This window comes from Coturnix japonica, chromosome 9 (assembly GCF_001577835.2).
Source record: "Coturnix japonica isolate 7356 chromosome 9, Coturnix japonica 2.1, whole genome shotgun sequence".
Lineage (NCBI taxonomy): Eukaryota > Metazoa > Chordata > Aves > Galliformes > Phasianidae > Coturnix > Coturnix japonica.
Window position 1 is genome coordinate 1,884,720 of NC_029524.1, and position 17,063 is coordinate 1,901,782.

A 17,063-nucleotide genomic window follows, 5' to 3' on the forward strand; every position below is an offset into this window, starting at 1 on the left:
CCGGAGCCCACCCCCCAGCACCGCCCGCCTCCTGCAGCGCCTCCTGGCGGCCATGACGGGAAGCGCTGAGGCGGCTCCTCCCGCTCGGCGCCCCCAGCCGGGCTCCCCCCGCCTCAGCCTGTGGTGGAGCCGTGAGGGGCCGCGGGGCGGGCAGGGGCTCCGTCAGCCGGGAATCACCGCACGATTAACGATACAAATAGCGCAGCGGTAGTTAGAAAGGCCTTCCCCGTACTGATGGAGCTGCGGGGTCCCCGCTTGCAGAGCATCGTTAAGCAAATCAGGCTCAACGCTGCTGATCCAACAGCAACCTGCTGACTGCAGGCTTTACAGCATCCACTGTGAGGGAATGGGCATCTCTAAAACGTGTTTTTCCCTCTCCGAAGCGACCTTGGTTGTTAGTTAGGATCGAAGTGGAAAGCAATTCATTTGCTGTTGTGTGAGGTGAGAAGCATACGTTTACAGTAATAATCGTAGGCCGGGCCTTCAGATTTTCCAGGAGAATTTTAATCCAGAGGCAATGAAAAACAGAACAAAAATGAGGAAAAAGTAACAGCAGTCCTTTTACGTGCAAAATGCAACTAGCTGATGCAACTCGTTTCAGCCCAGGGCCCCTGTGAGACTCAGACAAGGACCCTATGTGCTTGCATGGATAATGAGAACATTCAGATCAACAAGGGAGATCAATGTTTGCAGACCACATTCTCATTTCTTAGAGTATAAGCTGATCTCTGGCAGAGCAACATGTGTTTCTAAAGGCAGTTTGCCCCATGGTTTCCTCCTTAATTTCATTGCACCCTCTTCCGAAGCACTGCCACATAAAGATAACTAGACTAGATGAGATTAACCTGGGTTAGCATTGCATATAAGGAGCTGTGTTAAGGAAACCACTCACAGAGCATATTTTCCAGTTCCTTAATAACTTGGCTGTTAAGTATAATGCTATGAAGGCTAACATAACATCTCGGCAATACAACTGCAGTGAAAGATGACTTGCAAGACATTTAATGGTAGAGGAGGAAAACGTAAGCCATGCACAAGATTTTCAGTGCTTGCACTGATCCTAACTAGGTGAGTTTGATAAAGCAGAAATGCAAAAGCAAACGAAAGGAAACAAAACAAATTTCATATAGCCCACTGAGGAACTTCCAAGTCAAAGGCAGCAAGCCAGCCATTCAAACTAGGGCTCAGTTCACTGGTGAAAAAGACACAAAGAAAAGACACGGAGACTCCTCAACCCCAGCTGAGCGCAGGCAGGCTGTGCAAGCCCTCATTTAAGCTCTCCTTAATGGTAAAAGTAACCAACCACTTGAGCAGGTAGCTCTGAAGATGTTGCAGCCCTCCTGCCCTCCTCTGGCAGGTAGAGTAAGCAGCGGGTATGGAGTGTGCTACGTTCTCATGGAAACTGTTAATAACTAAGAGAGATTTATGATTTTACGTCCACAGCACATGCACCAAGAACACAGTTTACTCAAAACCTAGGTCCTAAATTACAGATTGGTTCCTGGCTACAATCTTCTCCGTCAGCTCTTTCTTCTCATCACTCATCAGTTGAGGAAACATTCTTGTTTTCTTCTTCATCGCCCGTATCTTTTAGCTGTTGACGAGCAAACTCCTCAAACACCATCTCTGCATCACTGAAAGGGAAGAAGCACAGCTCTTTCAAAATGAGGACAGCCATTTTTGATACCAGCAGACTGAAGAGCAGCAAAGTGGAAGAAGAAGAGAAGCCTGGAGCAGTATCTGGTGAGATTTCTTTTGTCTTCAAAGGGATTTGTATCACATCCCCACAGACACTGCCTTCATTGGTGCTATTCTAGGTAGTATGAAAAGGAATTGACTGAACAAGTCGGGACACAAACTGAGGAGGTTTTCATCTCCAATGAATCACGCTCTTTCCAGCTCAATATCTACATATCAGCTAGCTGAATAGTTTGCAGCTTGAAAGGGTCTTTGTATCGAGATAAAATGTGAAACCTTTCATCCTTCTGCACTTAAAATAGGGGCATGTGGTTGAACTCATTGAGTTCCTGAAACTACAGAGCATCAGCTGACCGACTCTTTCTCTCCAACTGTTAGGCAAAATATGATCTCAAACTACTTTCACATGGTCAGTCCATACTGCTCAAATGAGAGTGGCAATTTATCAAGCCACAGCAGCTGGCTCACTTTGTAAGTTCACGCTCTGTGAACACTGTGTATTTTCCTCCCATTCTGAGGAGCTTTCAAAGAGGCAAAGTGCAGCAGCAGCTAGAAGGTGATATACCAAAGAAACTCACCCATCCTTCCCTGCAGTCGTCAGTGTGCAGCAGAGGAGGAAAAGAGAGACACCAACAGTTAGAGCAGTGGTAAAAACAGCAATACTTTATAAAGCATCAGGATTTGCAGCAATACAAGAATTCCAACAGTCTGAACATATGTGTGCACGCACCTGCCAAAGCAAAACCTGACCTCTCAAACGTGAAAGCAATGCAGCAATGCTGCCCGAGACCTCAGAGGGGCTGAGAAATAAACAGATTTTCCCCATTTATGCTCGCTATTGGTCACAGCTGTGAGAACATCTGTGTGCACACTGCCACTCTGATGACAGCGCTCATGTGTCAGCCTTAATTGGTCTGTCACTGTGATGTAAGTAGTCAACTGAGGAGGATGTGTTCTCATTCAATACATGCAGAGGTATTGAAGTCAGAATAAAGAAAGGCAGCCTTTCAGCAGACAGTGGCAATACTCCTTTCATCCCTGCCTATATTTATAAACCTTTGGTGCTCGTGTTCCTTTGATAAGATCTTTGCTGACCATGCAGCAGTGATAGCAGCACTGCAGCTTGCTAGCAGGATTCCTTGGAAGGTGTGTTCAGCACAGCCTAAAGTCAGCAAAACAGGTTATACTGTAGGGAAGAGGTGGGAAAATGGATCGTTTTGCTTTTACATTCACTTTATCAAGTTACCATTGCATCACTCGCTTATTTCTTATGAATTTAAGTGAGAAAGCACAGTGCTGTAAGGCCAGCATTCTACAGAAGTCATCGGGGATTCATGATGCTTCAGTGACTGGGTGACCTGGAGAATCCCCACCCACAACACACACTGAAATCAAAGGCAAGAAGCTGTGGTTAGCACTGCTGGAAAAGCCAGCATTAAGAGTGCGCCAAGTGGGGCGCTGTAGCCCAAATGCCTCAAATGATGGATCACATAAAGGCACCCCCATGTATGTCCATGGTGTGAAAGGACAGCTTCCTCTGCTCACAAAGGCCTGGACAGTCTCAGTGCAATCATACTTGACTGAAATGGATTTAAAATGAAATACTTAGAAGTTGCAAAGTTTCTTTAAGGCTTCCAACACAAAGCATCATTCTCACTTTCTTTTCCTCCAATTTTTAGTCTTTAAATAGTCTGCTCTCTTTCCCCTCTCCAAAGTACACTCATTACTATGGGAACAGTGACATCAGAGATGTGGGCAAAGCAGGCAATCTTCACCAATGTGGTTTGAAGCTGATTGCACAGAATGGGTTGGGGGGGAGGGAGGGAGAAAGAGGAATTTTGGGGGTTAGGCATTTACTTTGTTGTCTGATACTTACTGAATCAATACACAGATATTGTAGCAGTATGGCAATGCTTGCACAGCTTGGGTGTAAGACTACATTTGAACACATAAACCTTTTAATGCATTTTATCTTCAAGCTGCTACATTACATCCTACATCAGCTTGCCTACATCAGCACCCTAACAAGAGTCAGGCCCTCCCCTCATCATTGCCTTGCTGTCCTGTGGCTCATTTAGCATTATAACACTGAAAAAGTCACAAGAGCCTAAAAATAAGGAAAAAGCCAACCTATATCCAGCTGGCATCCCAGTAATTGTTTTGAGGGTTAGGGTGGGAGGGGGCTGTGTTTGAGGACAGATGAGGCTCCAGGACATCACCATACTCCCTGCAGAGGGTTTCCTATAAGCTCTTATTATGCAGCCACAGAAATGACTTCATGTAATTAAAGATGTGACACGTGGTAATTTTCATTATAAGCTTGCTTTTAAACCTCTTTTAACCTCATGATGGGAAAAAAGAAGAAGCTGCATAACATTTCAAGGCATGCAAGCCCTTTAAAAACTCACAAATTCCTGCAATTTATAGTATCAATATGGGGTGAGCATAGGGTTAAAGGGACACAATATTTATGGGCTTCTTGAAAGCAATCCCTTCATGCAAGTTTAACACAGGAACAGATAAATGACCCCTTGTTAAATACTAGCCAAAATAAAGGTCAGTGTCCAAGATGTAGGCCCACAAAATGTAAAACATCAGGACGAGAGCAGGAAAACCCAAAAGCAAAGAACAGCCGTGTGAAAATCCCAGCAGGGGCTTCTGGGAGAGCTGCTGACTGGGAAAGGCCTTGGAAGCACCAAGGCACACAGCACAGTTGGACTCTGAAAGAAACAGCTCTCGATCCATTTTTGTCAATGAGTGGAATAGACTGACTGCCAGCCAATGTGACAGGAGCTGCCTTGCCTAAAAATAACCACCTGGGAACCACATGGATCCAAAAACAGTTGCAAAACCAGCACACATGAAACACGCCAATGCTGGCCTATGAGAAGACCAAGACAAGAAAGCCATAAATAGACATGGAAAAAGAAAGGCAGCAAGCAGTTCCATTTCTCTCTTCCAGGTGCAAAAGGAAGAGCGAGCAAACAGCAGTGGCCATGCTCCCTGACAGACCTGCTTCTTACTGGCCCAAAAACTGAGTCATGTTCTTCAGAAGTTCACCTGTTCTGACACTGGGTTTCTCCATACTCACATCATAGAATCACAGAATGACTTGGGTTGCAAAGGCCCACAAGTGCTCGTCCAGTCCCAACCCCCTGCTGTGTGCAGGGTCACCAACCAGCAGCCCAGGCTGCCCAGAGCCACATCCAGCCTGGCCTTGAATGCCTGCAGGGATGGGGCATCCACAGCCTCCTTGGGCAACCTGTTCCAGTGCGTCACCACCCTCTGGGTGAAAAACTTCCTCCCAGGATCCAACCTGAACCTCCCCTGTCTCAGCTTAAAGCCATTCCCCCTTGTCCTGTCACTACCCACCCTTGTAAACAGTCAACTCTGCATGATTAAATACATTGACGTTACATGTTTCATTTACTTCTGCTGTAAGTCACTTAAGCTAGAGAAGGGAAAAGATATTACCCTCTGCAGGGAATAAGTCATTGTATGTGACATTTCTAATCCACTTTAGCTTCAACTCTAAACTGCTTTGACTTCTCTTTTCTCCCAGCTGTATCTTAAGATGAACTGACAACTCAGTGTTAAGGGAGGTACAACACACAAACTGGTTACTACTGACTCACTGGTAAAATCAAAAGGGAATAGAAAAAGGAGGAGTCATCTCAAAATTCCCTGTGCACGTACCTTTGCCTACACTCATTGCAGAGGCTGCTAAACAAGCCAACAAATTAAAATTACATCTTGTGCTCTAAATACTGTTTGTGGAAGCTCCATCTCCACAATTAAGCCTTAATTTGCTTGATTACAAATTCAACGTTATTTCATTTTAGTTTATGAACTGAAGCGGTAGAATAAAAACTCCATCTCCAAACTATGAACAGCCCTTCCTACAGTGAGATAAGGCAGAGAACGTGGAAAGTCAGAAAGAGTTTTAGTTTACCAGCTTCATTTGGAAGCTGTTTTATTGCCAGTAATGAGTTCAGACACTGCACTCCAGCATGGTTGCCAGGTCAGCTCTGCAGGCTTCTAAGGGATTTTCTCCCATACTAGTTTCCTTCTTTGAATAGAAAACACTTTTTTTTTTTCCTCCTGTTGTCTGCTTTAGGGCTTTCCCATGGGCAGCTCTTGAAACTACACTTTTTTCCCCCCTAAAATTACAAGAAACCTGCAGTTTCCACCTGTACAGGCACGAAGTGTAGCTGCCTGCTGACAGCAGGCTCCCAGACGACTTTGATGTAGTAAACAATAAATGGGCTGCATCTTTGGTGAGAGGATGTGCTGGGGGAGGCGATCTGAGAAATACTGCACTACTCCATTTCCCTTGTAAAGTCTTCTGCCCTTGTAAAGTCTTCTGCCCACATTCTTTTGAGCGTGCTCTATAACAAAGTGTATCAGCCATCCTTTGAAATGATCTTAGAAGGGAGAACTGACTGACTCCCATTCATTTTCATTCTAGCCTACAAATGCTCCTGCCAAAATTATCAGCCCAAAGCATGGGGAATATAAAGGGAGTTGTGGCATTAACACCAAACACGGTGTCAGGTCCTAAAGAACCTCACGCCATTCTGCAAATATACAGAGAATTCATTACCATTCCCAGAGCCTTTGGATGGTCCTCATTTGAGGTTGTTAAGCTTCTCTCTGGATCCACAAAAGCTCAGCTTTGCAGCCCTGGGGCCCAGCAGCACGCCTGCCATGTGAGGCTCATTGCAGACACCAGATGGCCCTCACCAACCACCTTTCCTAAGCCACTACCTCAGCCTTGGCCAAGCTCAGAGGCAGGGGGGGATTCCTGTGGGGAAGTCTATGGGAAATACTTCAGGATGTGCAAGCAGAACAGATGAGAAGACCCCTGGCAAAGCTGCTGTCCTACAGAGAGTCACCATTTGAGACCACGATCCAGTGAGCAGCACTGTCAGCAGTTTGCTAGCAGAGCTCTGCAGGCATGCAGCATGAAAGGGAAACCCACCATGTGGGAACAGCTTTTGCCGCACAGCAGCTTCTCCAAGGTGGCCCACCCCTATCAGTCCTACAGACCAACCCTAAGGATCCAATTTCCCATCCCACAGGCTGCAACCTGCATGCATCTGTGGAGTGCCTGTGCTCCTCCTTGGTGATGCTGCTGTCTTCTATGTGGCCACAGCAGAAAAGCAATGAGGTGGGGGGGACAACCATTGTGGTTCATCCTGAAGGCCCTTCTTGGACTCACTGTGCTGCTCTGATGGCAGACTCTTACTAATGCCTCCAGTATAAAGCATAGAACCTGTCTTGTGATAACTTCTTTCATAGACTCCTCCATATATATGTGACTTGAGGTTCACACAGATGCACACAGGAGTCCCCCTAGAGGCTAAATCACTGCAAGCTTGCACTACTTGCAGTAGTAATAATTCACGTGAGACAACTACAGCAACAACAGAAGGCAGAAATGAGGTATAGCTCACCTGCTGGGTTCTTTTCCTCAGGTTTGGGGTGCATGAGACGAAATGGCAGCTCTGTGCTCACTTCGCTATGGGGAAAAGAGAATAAGAGAGAATGCATCAGATCCACAGCCCACAGCCATGCCTGGTTCCATCTTTGTCTCACCTCAGGCCAACCCAGGCCCAGAATTCCAGCTCCACCAATTCCTTCAGCTTTTTTCTAACTGACTTTCACCTTCAAAAGAACTAAGTTCAGATTTTTCCACAAAAGCCCTAGGAATATCTTCTCCAGTAGGATGGGTTTATTACATGCTGAACATACTTGCATCACATACAAGACAAAGTTCTGTCACTGCCTTACTCCTTCTTTTCTTTTTTTTTAAACCAGGCTGTGTAGACCTCGTATTCCTATTAGCTTCAGGGATAATTACTTACTTGTTAGGGAGGTGGGAAGGGGAATAAGAAGAGGGTGAAGAGAAATTAGAAACCATGGTCTGAAAACAAACATGGCATTACCTGGAGGTGAAGTCTCCCAGCAGGCTACAGAAGGAAACAGAGGAAAACACAGTTATGTTTATTGTCTTCCCATTTTGATGTTCCAGCCAATCACTTTTTAGTTGTGGGCCATCAAAACCACCTTCCTACAGACCATAACATCAACACCAACAGAGAACTTCAAGCAAAGTTTCACTTCAGCTTCCACAAAGTCAAAATTATAGCTTTGAAATGAAACTTCAAGGTAAACCATGAGGTCATATTCTTATTATAACAGTGGAAGGTACAACAACACCTCAAGGCTCAAGAAAACTTGTTTAGATAGGTTAATGTACAATTCTGATGAAGTTTATGCAGATGTTCTACAATATGTGCCCTTTCTTTTAGGGGGGACCATCCCACCTTCTCCAGAATAAGAATAACCTCTCTAAATTCTAAGCAGGCATAGCAAGAAGTCTCTTACCCTGAAACAGTGAGCTTCACTCTGACCTTGTAGGAAACCAGAATCCCCATCACTGTCTTGTCTATTCCATCCTTAATACTATCAGAGAAAAGAAAGCGGTGTTAGGTAGTACAAAGCAACAACTTACGGCAGGAAAAACAACAAGATGAACACCCCACTGTTCTAAAAAAGAGCTTCAAGGGCAGCTAATACCTCTTTCCATCCCTATTACCCTTTAGCCTGAATGACTACAACGGGTTAAGACATGCAATGCAGATGCACCCATTAAGACAAATACAAACGTCTGATAGCTCAGATCTTGCCCTCTTCTTCACACCCTCCAACAGTTGGGACCCTCTGCTCACATGGTGCTAGAAGCCAAGTTGGTATCCTCATCCTTTAGCTTCCCATCCAGGGCTATTTCCCGGGTCTGCCGGTTGTTTGCTAGCAAGGGCAAAACCTTCAGTGTCGTTGTCAGGCTGCTGTTTGGCCCCACCTTTTCCCTGGGAATTAGAAGCAGGTGAGAGAGGGAAAGTGATACACTCTGATTTGCCTTACAATCCCAACTAGGATCATTTCAAAACAGATCACAGAGTTGTCCACAAGGAGTATGATTTATCTGCAGGGCATAAGAGCAGGAGGTTCTCCACCTCACCACACTACAGAACCAAAGGTTTGGCAGGGGTTCTCCTGATCTTATTAGAGAAAGTGTTATGAAAAAGGCTGATCCCAAACTAGCGCATCCCGCACTCCCAGGCGCATAGCAGCAGCTTTGAGAAAAGCAGAGCAGATCCTTTCAGAGATTTCAAGCAATGGGGAGCAATGTGCCCTTGTGAAGTGTTTCTTGTAGGTAATTACACTACAAACAAAGCAGCTTTTCTGCAGCCTCCCCTGTTCCCTGAAAAAAAAGGAGCCAGTGCATGGCTGGCATCAAGGCAAGGAGTGCTGTAACAGCAGGCAACTGCCATGCAGCCAGGAACACCTCTCCTAACAGAGGAGGAGTCATTAAGAGGGCGTGTAGGAGTGCAGCAAGGATGGATAAGCAGAGTATTCACTCACGGTGCTTCCTCAGCAGCTACCACTTTGGTGTAGAAGTCACTGGAATACAGAACCACATTGGCAACCTGCTCCACTGAAGCGAGAAAGGGAAAGAGGGACTATCAGTTGTGCACAGGCATCAGAAACAACACAGTTGCTCCATGGGCTCAGGAGTGGAAAGAGGAGGTTGTCCTCAGCAGGAAAACCCATACATTTAGAGCCTGAAGGGAGCACCAGGTCAGGCATCCTGCTCACAGACTTTGCCACCTGTGTTGTTAGTCTCTGTCATCCCTGAAACACATCCAGCTTTGGTTTGGAGACAACAGAAAGTCAATAGCCCATGGGACCCCTTGGGAGCCTGCTCTTCCCATCACAAGGATCTCCCACTCTAAACATGTTTGCTTTCATCTCTGGTGCACAAGCAGTGCTAGTTACAGCGTCATCAAGCAGACTGGATACCAAAGTATCTCTGACAGAAATCCTTCAAATGAACACCAGAATGTGTATGGTAATTCTGATTGAGAATACTCATACTCTCATTCTCATACTCTCTCAGTGATGAAAGAATCTGAAATAAGACCTTTTAAACTAGATAGTGCATGCAAGATAGGCACTGAATTGGCTTTCTCTGCTGCAGAGTTCCATGAAACCCTCAGCAATTTTTCCTTCCCTGCTGTATCTTCTCTTTCTCATCCTCTGTCCCAGACTGCTTTCCACAGGCCCAAGCAGAACGGAGCTTGTGGGTTGAAAACATGCAGTGCTCCAAATAGAACAGAGGCAGTACAGAACCACAGGCTCTGCCCTCAGCTCCCTCAGGAGGAATTACCCCATTGCTGGCAGAGTGGCTGTTTCTCACAGTGCAGGGCATTTCTGAAGTCCCAGGTGAGGCACAGCACCTCGGTACGTTCCCTGTTAGCTGATCATCGTGCTGACAAGAAGCCCTTCCCACTGGGCTCCATATAGGCAGACTGGGGGAAGACCTGCCTTGCTTGCCACAATGCCAGTCCTTTCCTGCATAGACATGACACACTGGGGCCTGAAATTAAGCCAGGCAAATAACCATGAGTCAGGAGAAAAGGCGCAGTGTTTTGCTTGATGAATAGCAGCAAACAAACAGCAACAGATGGGGAGGAGGGATGAATTCCTGATGCACTCCCTACTGCCCGCCTAGGCAGTCTACAAGCACTAAATTCTGGCTCTTCCAGCCCTCCCACCATGGCCTTCTTGTCCTAAAAGAATCCAAGCAATCGTAAAAAATAACATACCCTGGACTTTGATCTTCTTCACTGTTTTCTCTGTGCTGTTGTTGACCATGACAGTGACTGGAATGGGCTCACCATGGTAGTACACCTAGGGGGAAACTGATGCTCAAAAACCCAGTCAGAAAGCTTCTCCCAGGCCATAAACCACTCAGATCCCCACAGAGGCCAGATAAAGTAAGGTGACCCTTCCCAATCCTGTCTCCAATGCCCACCTTGGCCTCAAATGACTCTGATAACAGTGTCCCTCTTTCCTCTAGCAGAAACTACTAACAAAATATCACATTAGAAAATTAGGACAAAGCTGGATCAGCTGAGACAGAGTCTGGTAACACAGAAAACAGCTGTTTGGGTAACAAAATGCATATGGGTATTGAAGTACAACCACGTCCACATCTCAGGGGCAAACTCCTCACCTCTTTACTGAGGGAGGCTTTCAGGTGCAGTGGCTTGTTGGACATGAAGAACTGCCACGTGGTCTCCGCGCATGGTTGGGGTCCTGGTTCTTCTGGAGCAAACTGCACTTTACGGATCAGCAGCCGTGCGGAGTTCCTGGGAAGCAGCAGAAGATGCCAGGATGGTACCTTGTGTTTGGCTGAGGCAGGAGTTTTGCACTCACACAGGCTTAGTTAAACTCAAGAAGTCCACCGACAAGTGGAACAATGAAGACATACATTAATACTGTGCTGTTACCTCTTATGAACTCTCTCTTCCAAATTCTCTGTTGAAAAAGCTTTCACCTCGAAGTCCACCCCGCAGCTCTGCCAGAGAGAGAGGACAGCTGTGAAACCAGCGTCACAAGCCACACCTGCAGATGTTCAAGCATCTTTCTGTGTCCTAGAAACTGGTGGATTCCTGACAACTGCAAATTCTTCTGGCCTATGACACACCTGGTGTGTGTCAGCATCCACCTGCTCCATGCTACAAAGTTTATATTGCTATACCTGGCTTTAGGCCTAGCCCAGCTGTTCAGAGAAGCATCCTGTGAAGTACAGGAGGACTGTTTTAAATGTCAGAAACCTAGCAGAACATCTCACTGTTTGGTGATATGTCCTCCAGAGGCTGGTTTTTATTGATACACACATACGAAACAGATCTTCTCTGTTACCCTTAAGGAAATGGCAAGCACTGCAGATTTAGCACAGCCTTGCAGCTATTGAGCTAGATTGTCTTCCTTATTTTGAGGAATTGAATTCCACCTGTAGCTCTTACAGTCAGGTTCCTGACATTCGTGGCACAGCAAAGTCCATGGCAAACACCAGTGCACCAGTCTCACCTTATCAACATCACGAGGTGAAGGCTGCAAACAGACTGAACAAGGCAGGTAATCTGGGAACTGTGGGAACAAAAAGAACCCAGAGCAATATTATGCAGATTACTGTGATATCCGAATTAACTTACTGCTCACAAAAGGTACAACATAGCCCCGAAGACAATAGGTCATGTACATACAGCAACCCTGTGAAGTTCCAGCTCAGAGAGAAGCTGGGTGTTATTGCTTACCATACATGAACAAAGCCTTATAGGAAGAAAGGGACTTAGAATACTAACAACTGAGAAAACACAGAAAAAAAGTAAAAAGAGGCCCAGAAACATAGAGCTCCTGGGTTTATAACCAAACACTAGAGCACTGGAGATGCAGATTAGAGGCTGGGATATCTGGCTCCCATCCAGGATCATCAACATGGCTCACAGTGGTGCCAGTCACTGTTCACACAGGCTTGAAGCTCAAGCAAGGCATCTCTGTTCCAGAAACACAGCCATTAATGGCTGTTAAACCAGCCAGCCTCCAGGCAGTGTCCATTTGCTGCTGGTCTGCACAGGGTCAACAGCTTCACCAACAAGAAAGGCTGCAGAAAAGAGGGTCAGGAGCTCTTAAGAGATACTCACTGTAAAGAAAAAGGGGTAAGCATTTTTCCCCAGCTTCTTTAGCAGAGATTCCTGCAGGTGGGAGAGAGACTCTGACTTGTTTTCAGGTGGGTACACCTGGACCCTAGAGAAGAACAGGTCTCTCCGGAAGGTGAGGCCAATCACGTCAATGTCCTCCTGACCATACCGGAAAGCACAGGTCAGAGTCACGTACACTGGAAGGAAACACAGCCAGCCATGTAAAATCCTGCACTAGTCATGGAAACTCCTTTCAACACTGTTGTGTAACCCAGTTAGTATTCATATTTTAAGTTTCTAGACACATTTCTTTGAGTAAAAACCTGTATTGCATAAAGCCTCAAACCTTTTTTCCCCTTGATCGCTGTAGGATCCACCAATACAACACCATCTGAAAGAAAGGAAAATTAAAAGGATTACCAGAGGATAATCAGGCTTAGGAGAGCAGGAAGGGCAGCGTGCACACTTGTGGACTTACCCACAGGTTCCACATTCCCTATGTTGTCAATGAAGTCACGCTTTCCCAGGTAGATGGTCAGCTGTAGGGAAAAGGTGACCATGGTTGAACTACAAAGTGTTGATGGTTGTGTGCTCGTGGAGTGGGAGGATGTAGTATGGAACAGTAAATTACTTAGAGAATGGAGCAATCCCATTTTAAGCATGTTTATTTTTCCTCCCCACCAAACAACCTACACCGGGCTCAGGACAATCCACACGCTTTGGGACAACAGGAGATTGGAGCCAACGTGCAACAGCTCCAAGAAGTAAAACACAAATACCTGCAGATGGGACAGAGCTATGGATGTAAATATTTCTGATGCCATCAGATTCACTACCAAACAGTGAGTCACTTTTGGTTCATACATTTACCAGCAGGACTGCAACCTGGGGGAATGAGAGTTGCCTTTTATGCAAGACCACAAGCAGCTCTCCCATATGAGCTTTGTTTACACTGTCTCCTAAATACACACTAAATATGGGTCATGGGTCCTTCTTCAGAAAAATGAGAGGACAGGAAAGAGGTTTGTATTAAGTCTTCATCTCGACTACATGTGAAACTCGTACCTATTTCCACCCATTATGACGGTACTTACAGCTTTGTCACGGGAGCTTTTCTTGAAGATAACTTGTTTTGGAGTGGAATCAGCATTCTTCCCTGTCTTCTGAGATTCGGGGCAGCTCATGACCAATGAACAAGTAGGTAACTATGGATGAACAAACTTCTTCTCCCTCAAAGAATCCTGGGAGACTCAAAGGTTCCTGGGAGAGACATCAGAGGTGAGGGTGAAAAAGAAAAAAGGATGAGGTAAAAATGTAGGCACAACAGTTGGGTAAAACATTCTAGTTTGCCAATCTGACTCTCCCAATGGATGCTTGAGTTCAATACAAAGGTGGTCTCCGTATAAGGGGGCAGCTCTTCAGAAACATTGCAGGAGACCGAGGACTTTTTTTTCTGTCATTCAAAACATTATATGGCCAGTTAAAAAAATCCAGAGGCAAAGAGGTAGCTTGGCCTTTACAGATAGATTTGAAGAGAGACTTTCCGCGGAGTACACAAGTAGAGATAAAGCTGATCTGATCTAGACAGGCACTTCAGTTTTCAGAAGGTTTGTCACCAGAGGCTCTACATTGTCATGAGTCAAGAAGGCAGGTCAATCTCAGTCAATAACTAGATAGGATACAGGAAATAAGGAATACAATTTATGTGGATTTTGGCTACTTTCAGGTTTGGGATTTATTTTTCACTATTGCAAGCGTACACTAGAGCTCTTTCACCTGTCCTGGGACGTTTGCTAATGAACAAAGTCTTGGATGTCCTGGAACATCTGCCACTGAACGTAGCCCTGTGTGAACGCAAAGGAGCCTAGATAAGGAGTGAAGAAATGAGAACATGAAAAAAAAAAGGTTGTCTGTGCTAAGTTAGAGGAGTGCTTCACCAAGCAGAGTGGGGAGGTGCTCAAACACCATGGCAGTGAGTGCAAAGTATCACACACAAGGAAAATACAACCGCTGTCTGATATGCGCAGTTATAGTTTCTACCTCATAGGAAGAAAGTCTTGCGGTAAGCAGGGAAGTTATTAGGAAACAGAGCATGCTGTTGATGCTATTTTAGAACCCCTGATGCATCCACATCTTGGAGCCAGCACGCTCAGTTTAAGACCCTGAACAGTGGTATGCAGGACAAGGTGCAGTGGGCACAATTTGGAACACAGGAAAGTCCATAAAAATGTGAGGCTTCTTTGCAGTGATGGTAACAGCTCTGACACAGGTTGCCTGCAGAGGCGGCGGAGTCTCCTTCTCTGGAGATGTTCAAAACCTTCCTGAATGTTTCCTGGGCAACCTACTTTAGCGGGGTTTTGGTCGAGATGGTTTCCAGTGGCCCCATCCAACCCCTATGATTCCGTGATACACGAGTAATGAGTCAGACTTGACCCAAAACGAGAACTCCACTCTAATGCTGTGTTTTTTCTCAAACAGAACTGAACACAACCCGTTACATTCAGGGCATCAGAGAATTTGAAACATGAAGGACCTTAAGAATATAAAGATCCAACTACCTGCCCAGAAAGATAGCAAACGTCTGGGTGCTGTTAGAGTCAGAGTACGTTTGGTCTGATCACACATGGCTGTTTGCAGCTTGCCTCCGTTCTGGCTTCCTACTTGCTTTCCCACTCTAAAACTATTTCAGGAGAAGAAAGTTTCTACAACCTATTTGCACGCACCAGACAGCGGAAAGAGGAAATACTTTCCTTAGGAAACTTAAGAAACAGCAGAGGTTATAGACAGACACATGGTTAAGAATTTCTATTTCATGAAATCTAAGTAGGTTTTCCAAGTCCAGAACAGCAGCTGTGGTTGAGCAGCCACCTTATTTACACTTGAGACCATAAGAAACCGGAAAATGATATTAAATACCTTTCTGGGTTCCAAACGGCACAGGAGCTACCACAGGGCAAAGACATGAACTCCTAAGAATAAAGGTGAATTTTCCACGCAGCCACGTCCTATGCGCCTTCCCATCCACCTGAGAATCACTTACCTCTGAGCAAGGAAGGAAGACAATTTGTAGAGGATTTTAAAGCGCGTCTCTGGTTGCGTCCATCCAGGATTTCAAGAATTAATCCCCCTCCAAGAGCAAATATTGCACCTGGGCTGAGATTCAACTGGAAAGTGGTTCAGTCAGCAAGAAAAGAATTACCTCAGGAAGACCAGGTCCTCAACAAACAGGTCTACAATGTCATTCTCGTATGCTTTACAAAGGCAACAGACTTACATAGAACAGGATGGTTACTAAAGGAGCTTTATTCTAAAGCTCTTCTTCTCTCTTCTCCTTCCTAGGGTTTCAAGCATCCAGCCTGATAAGAAGCTAAACATAGAAGAGCTGTTTATGAAAAAGAGAGTTTACAAAGCAAGTCTCTATAAACAGATGCCATTATAAGGGACTACCGGACGTTTTGAGCACTGCATTAACCACAGTCACTAAGTTTTGTATGCGGTACTGCTCCACCAACACATTGACTTGCTGTTTAGAAGCAACACATTATTAGTACACCTCCCACCCTTAATGCACTTACAAAAAGAGTAAAGCACAGCGTTTAACAAAATGCTTGAACAGAGCTCATAATCCATGTAGCTGTTGGTGACTGCCCCAAGAACAGCTTCCTTCCCCCCACGATGCTGTAAATAACCACCACGACCAACAATGTGTACCTTTTGTTTTGCAATCTGCATAAGCAGCTGTAGGTTTCATCTGGGCTGCATCTGTTACTTTAATTAGAAAGACCACAGCAGACCCTTTCCACTCACCAGCCCAAACTGCCTCCTCTGCAGGCAATGGTGTGTTCACAGGCCGGGTTTGCTTTAGGTGAATGAACACAGTCACCCAGGTACACAAATAAATGAACAGAGCCAGCATTCCTCAGCTCTTTCCTTACTTTCAAAGATCCTGCAATATTTCATTAAATAGGATTTACCTGGGGAGCTTTAATCACTGCTCTGGCAAACACAAACTCACCTGCCCTACAGTGTGGAAATTCAGATGTGCTCAAGGTGCTGTAATGAGGAAGAGGCTTCACAAATGAATCCACCAAATTAACACTCTATATTCAGCCTCACAGTGCAAAAAGAGAAAGTCAGCTTTGTGAAGTGTTTGAGCTGCTGCCACTGGAGGATTATGAGCCCTGCAGGAGAGGAAGGAGCACTCCTGTCACAACCTGTGCTTATCTGTCTGAAGGCCTGGAGATGTGGGCACACACCTTCAGAACAGCTTGGAAGCAGCTTCTCCACAGTTCACACTTTGAATATCAGGAGAAAGATGTCCCCCTGCCACGCAAAGGGCAGCTCCACCATCAGCACAGAAACAGCACGACAGCATCTCTGCACAGTGGGCACCTTCATTTTCTCTCCTTCCATCTATGAGTTGAACCACAAATGGGCAATACAATTAATTACAAACAACAAAACTAAGGTAAAATAAAAAAGCTGGAATTGGCCATTGGAACTGCATAGAAACCTCAGTCCTAAGGAATTTCAATTTAAAATGCTTAAGGTTTTAGCTAGCTAGCCATTTTCACTGTTTTAATGTTGAATATTATTAACCTACTTTGTCAAAGCACAAACAGGTGAAACAAAGCCCTTTGTGCAAGAACCTGTGTGCACTATGTAGAAAATAGAGGTCTGGTAGCCTAAGTTATAAAAATGCTAAACCTGTTCTGATCCTCCCCATCAGAGCCTGCAGAGTTATTATGTTAGCCTAAGCTCCCAATAATCTTCCATTCTGCTGACTTGCCATTCAGCAATCTGTTTTTCTGC

General features: G+C 45.4%; 1 protein-coding gene across 5 annotated transcripts; it reads right to left on the bottom strand.

The window, feature by feature from the left end:
• Positions 1 to 482: 482 nt before the first annotated feature.
• SAG (S-antigen visual arrestin) lies at positions 483 to 17,012 on the bottom strand. 5 transcript variants are annotated; one of them, XM_015871038.2, is made up of 16 exons: positions 15,292 to 16,999; positions 13,346 to 13,511; positions 12,730 to 12,790; positions 12,598 to 12,642; positions 12,255 to 12,448; positions 11,641 to 11,700; positions 11,058 to 11,125; positions 10,781 to 10,916; positions 10,371 to 10,455; positions 9,127 to 9,199; positions 8,433 to 8,570; positions 8,089 to 8,166; positions 7,647 to 7,670; positions 7,155 to 7,219; positions 2,277 to 2,286; positions 483 to 1,634 (listed from the first exon to the last, which is right to left on the bottom strand). In XM_015871038.2, exons 2-16 carry the CDS (start codon positions 13,433 to 13,435, stop codon positions 1,538 to 1,540), a joined length of 1,224 nt encoding a protein of 407 aa, XP_015726524.1. In that variant the 5' UTR covers positions 13,436 to 13,511; positions 15,292 to 16,999; the 3' UTR covers positions 483 to 1,537. The 5 variants fall into 5 exon arrangements, with proteins under 5 accessions (XP_015726524.1, XP_015726523.1, XP_015726527.1 ...); XM_015871037.2 differs by having other exon boundaries at positions 15,168 to 16,999; XM_015871041.2 differs by lacking the exon at positions 15,292 to 16,999 and adding an exon at positions 14,028 to 14,580.
• Between the last annotated feature and the right edge of the window lie 51 nt (positions 17,013 to 17,063).

Coding starts and splice junctions, on each gene's coding strand:
- SAG (XM_015871036.2), bottom strand. CDS start 12,913: ATGCTTAAAATGGGATTGCTCCATTCTCTAAGTAATTTACTGTTCCAT. Junction 12,449..12,597: donor AGCGATCAAGGGGAAAAAAG/GTTTGAGGCTTT, acceptor GTTTCCTTCCAG/TGTACGTGACTCTGACCTGT. Junction 10,917..11,057: donor GAAGAGAGAGTTCATAAGAG/GTAACAGCACAG, acceptor GCTGCTTCCCAG/GAACTCCGCACGGCTGCTGA.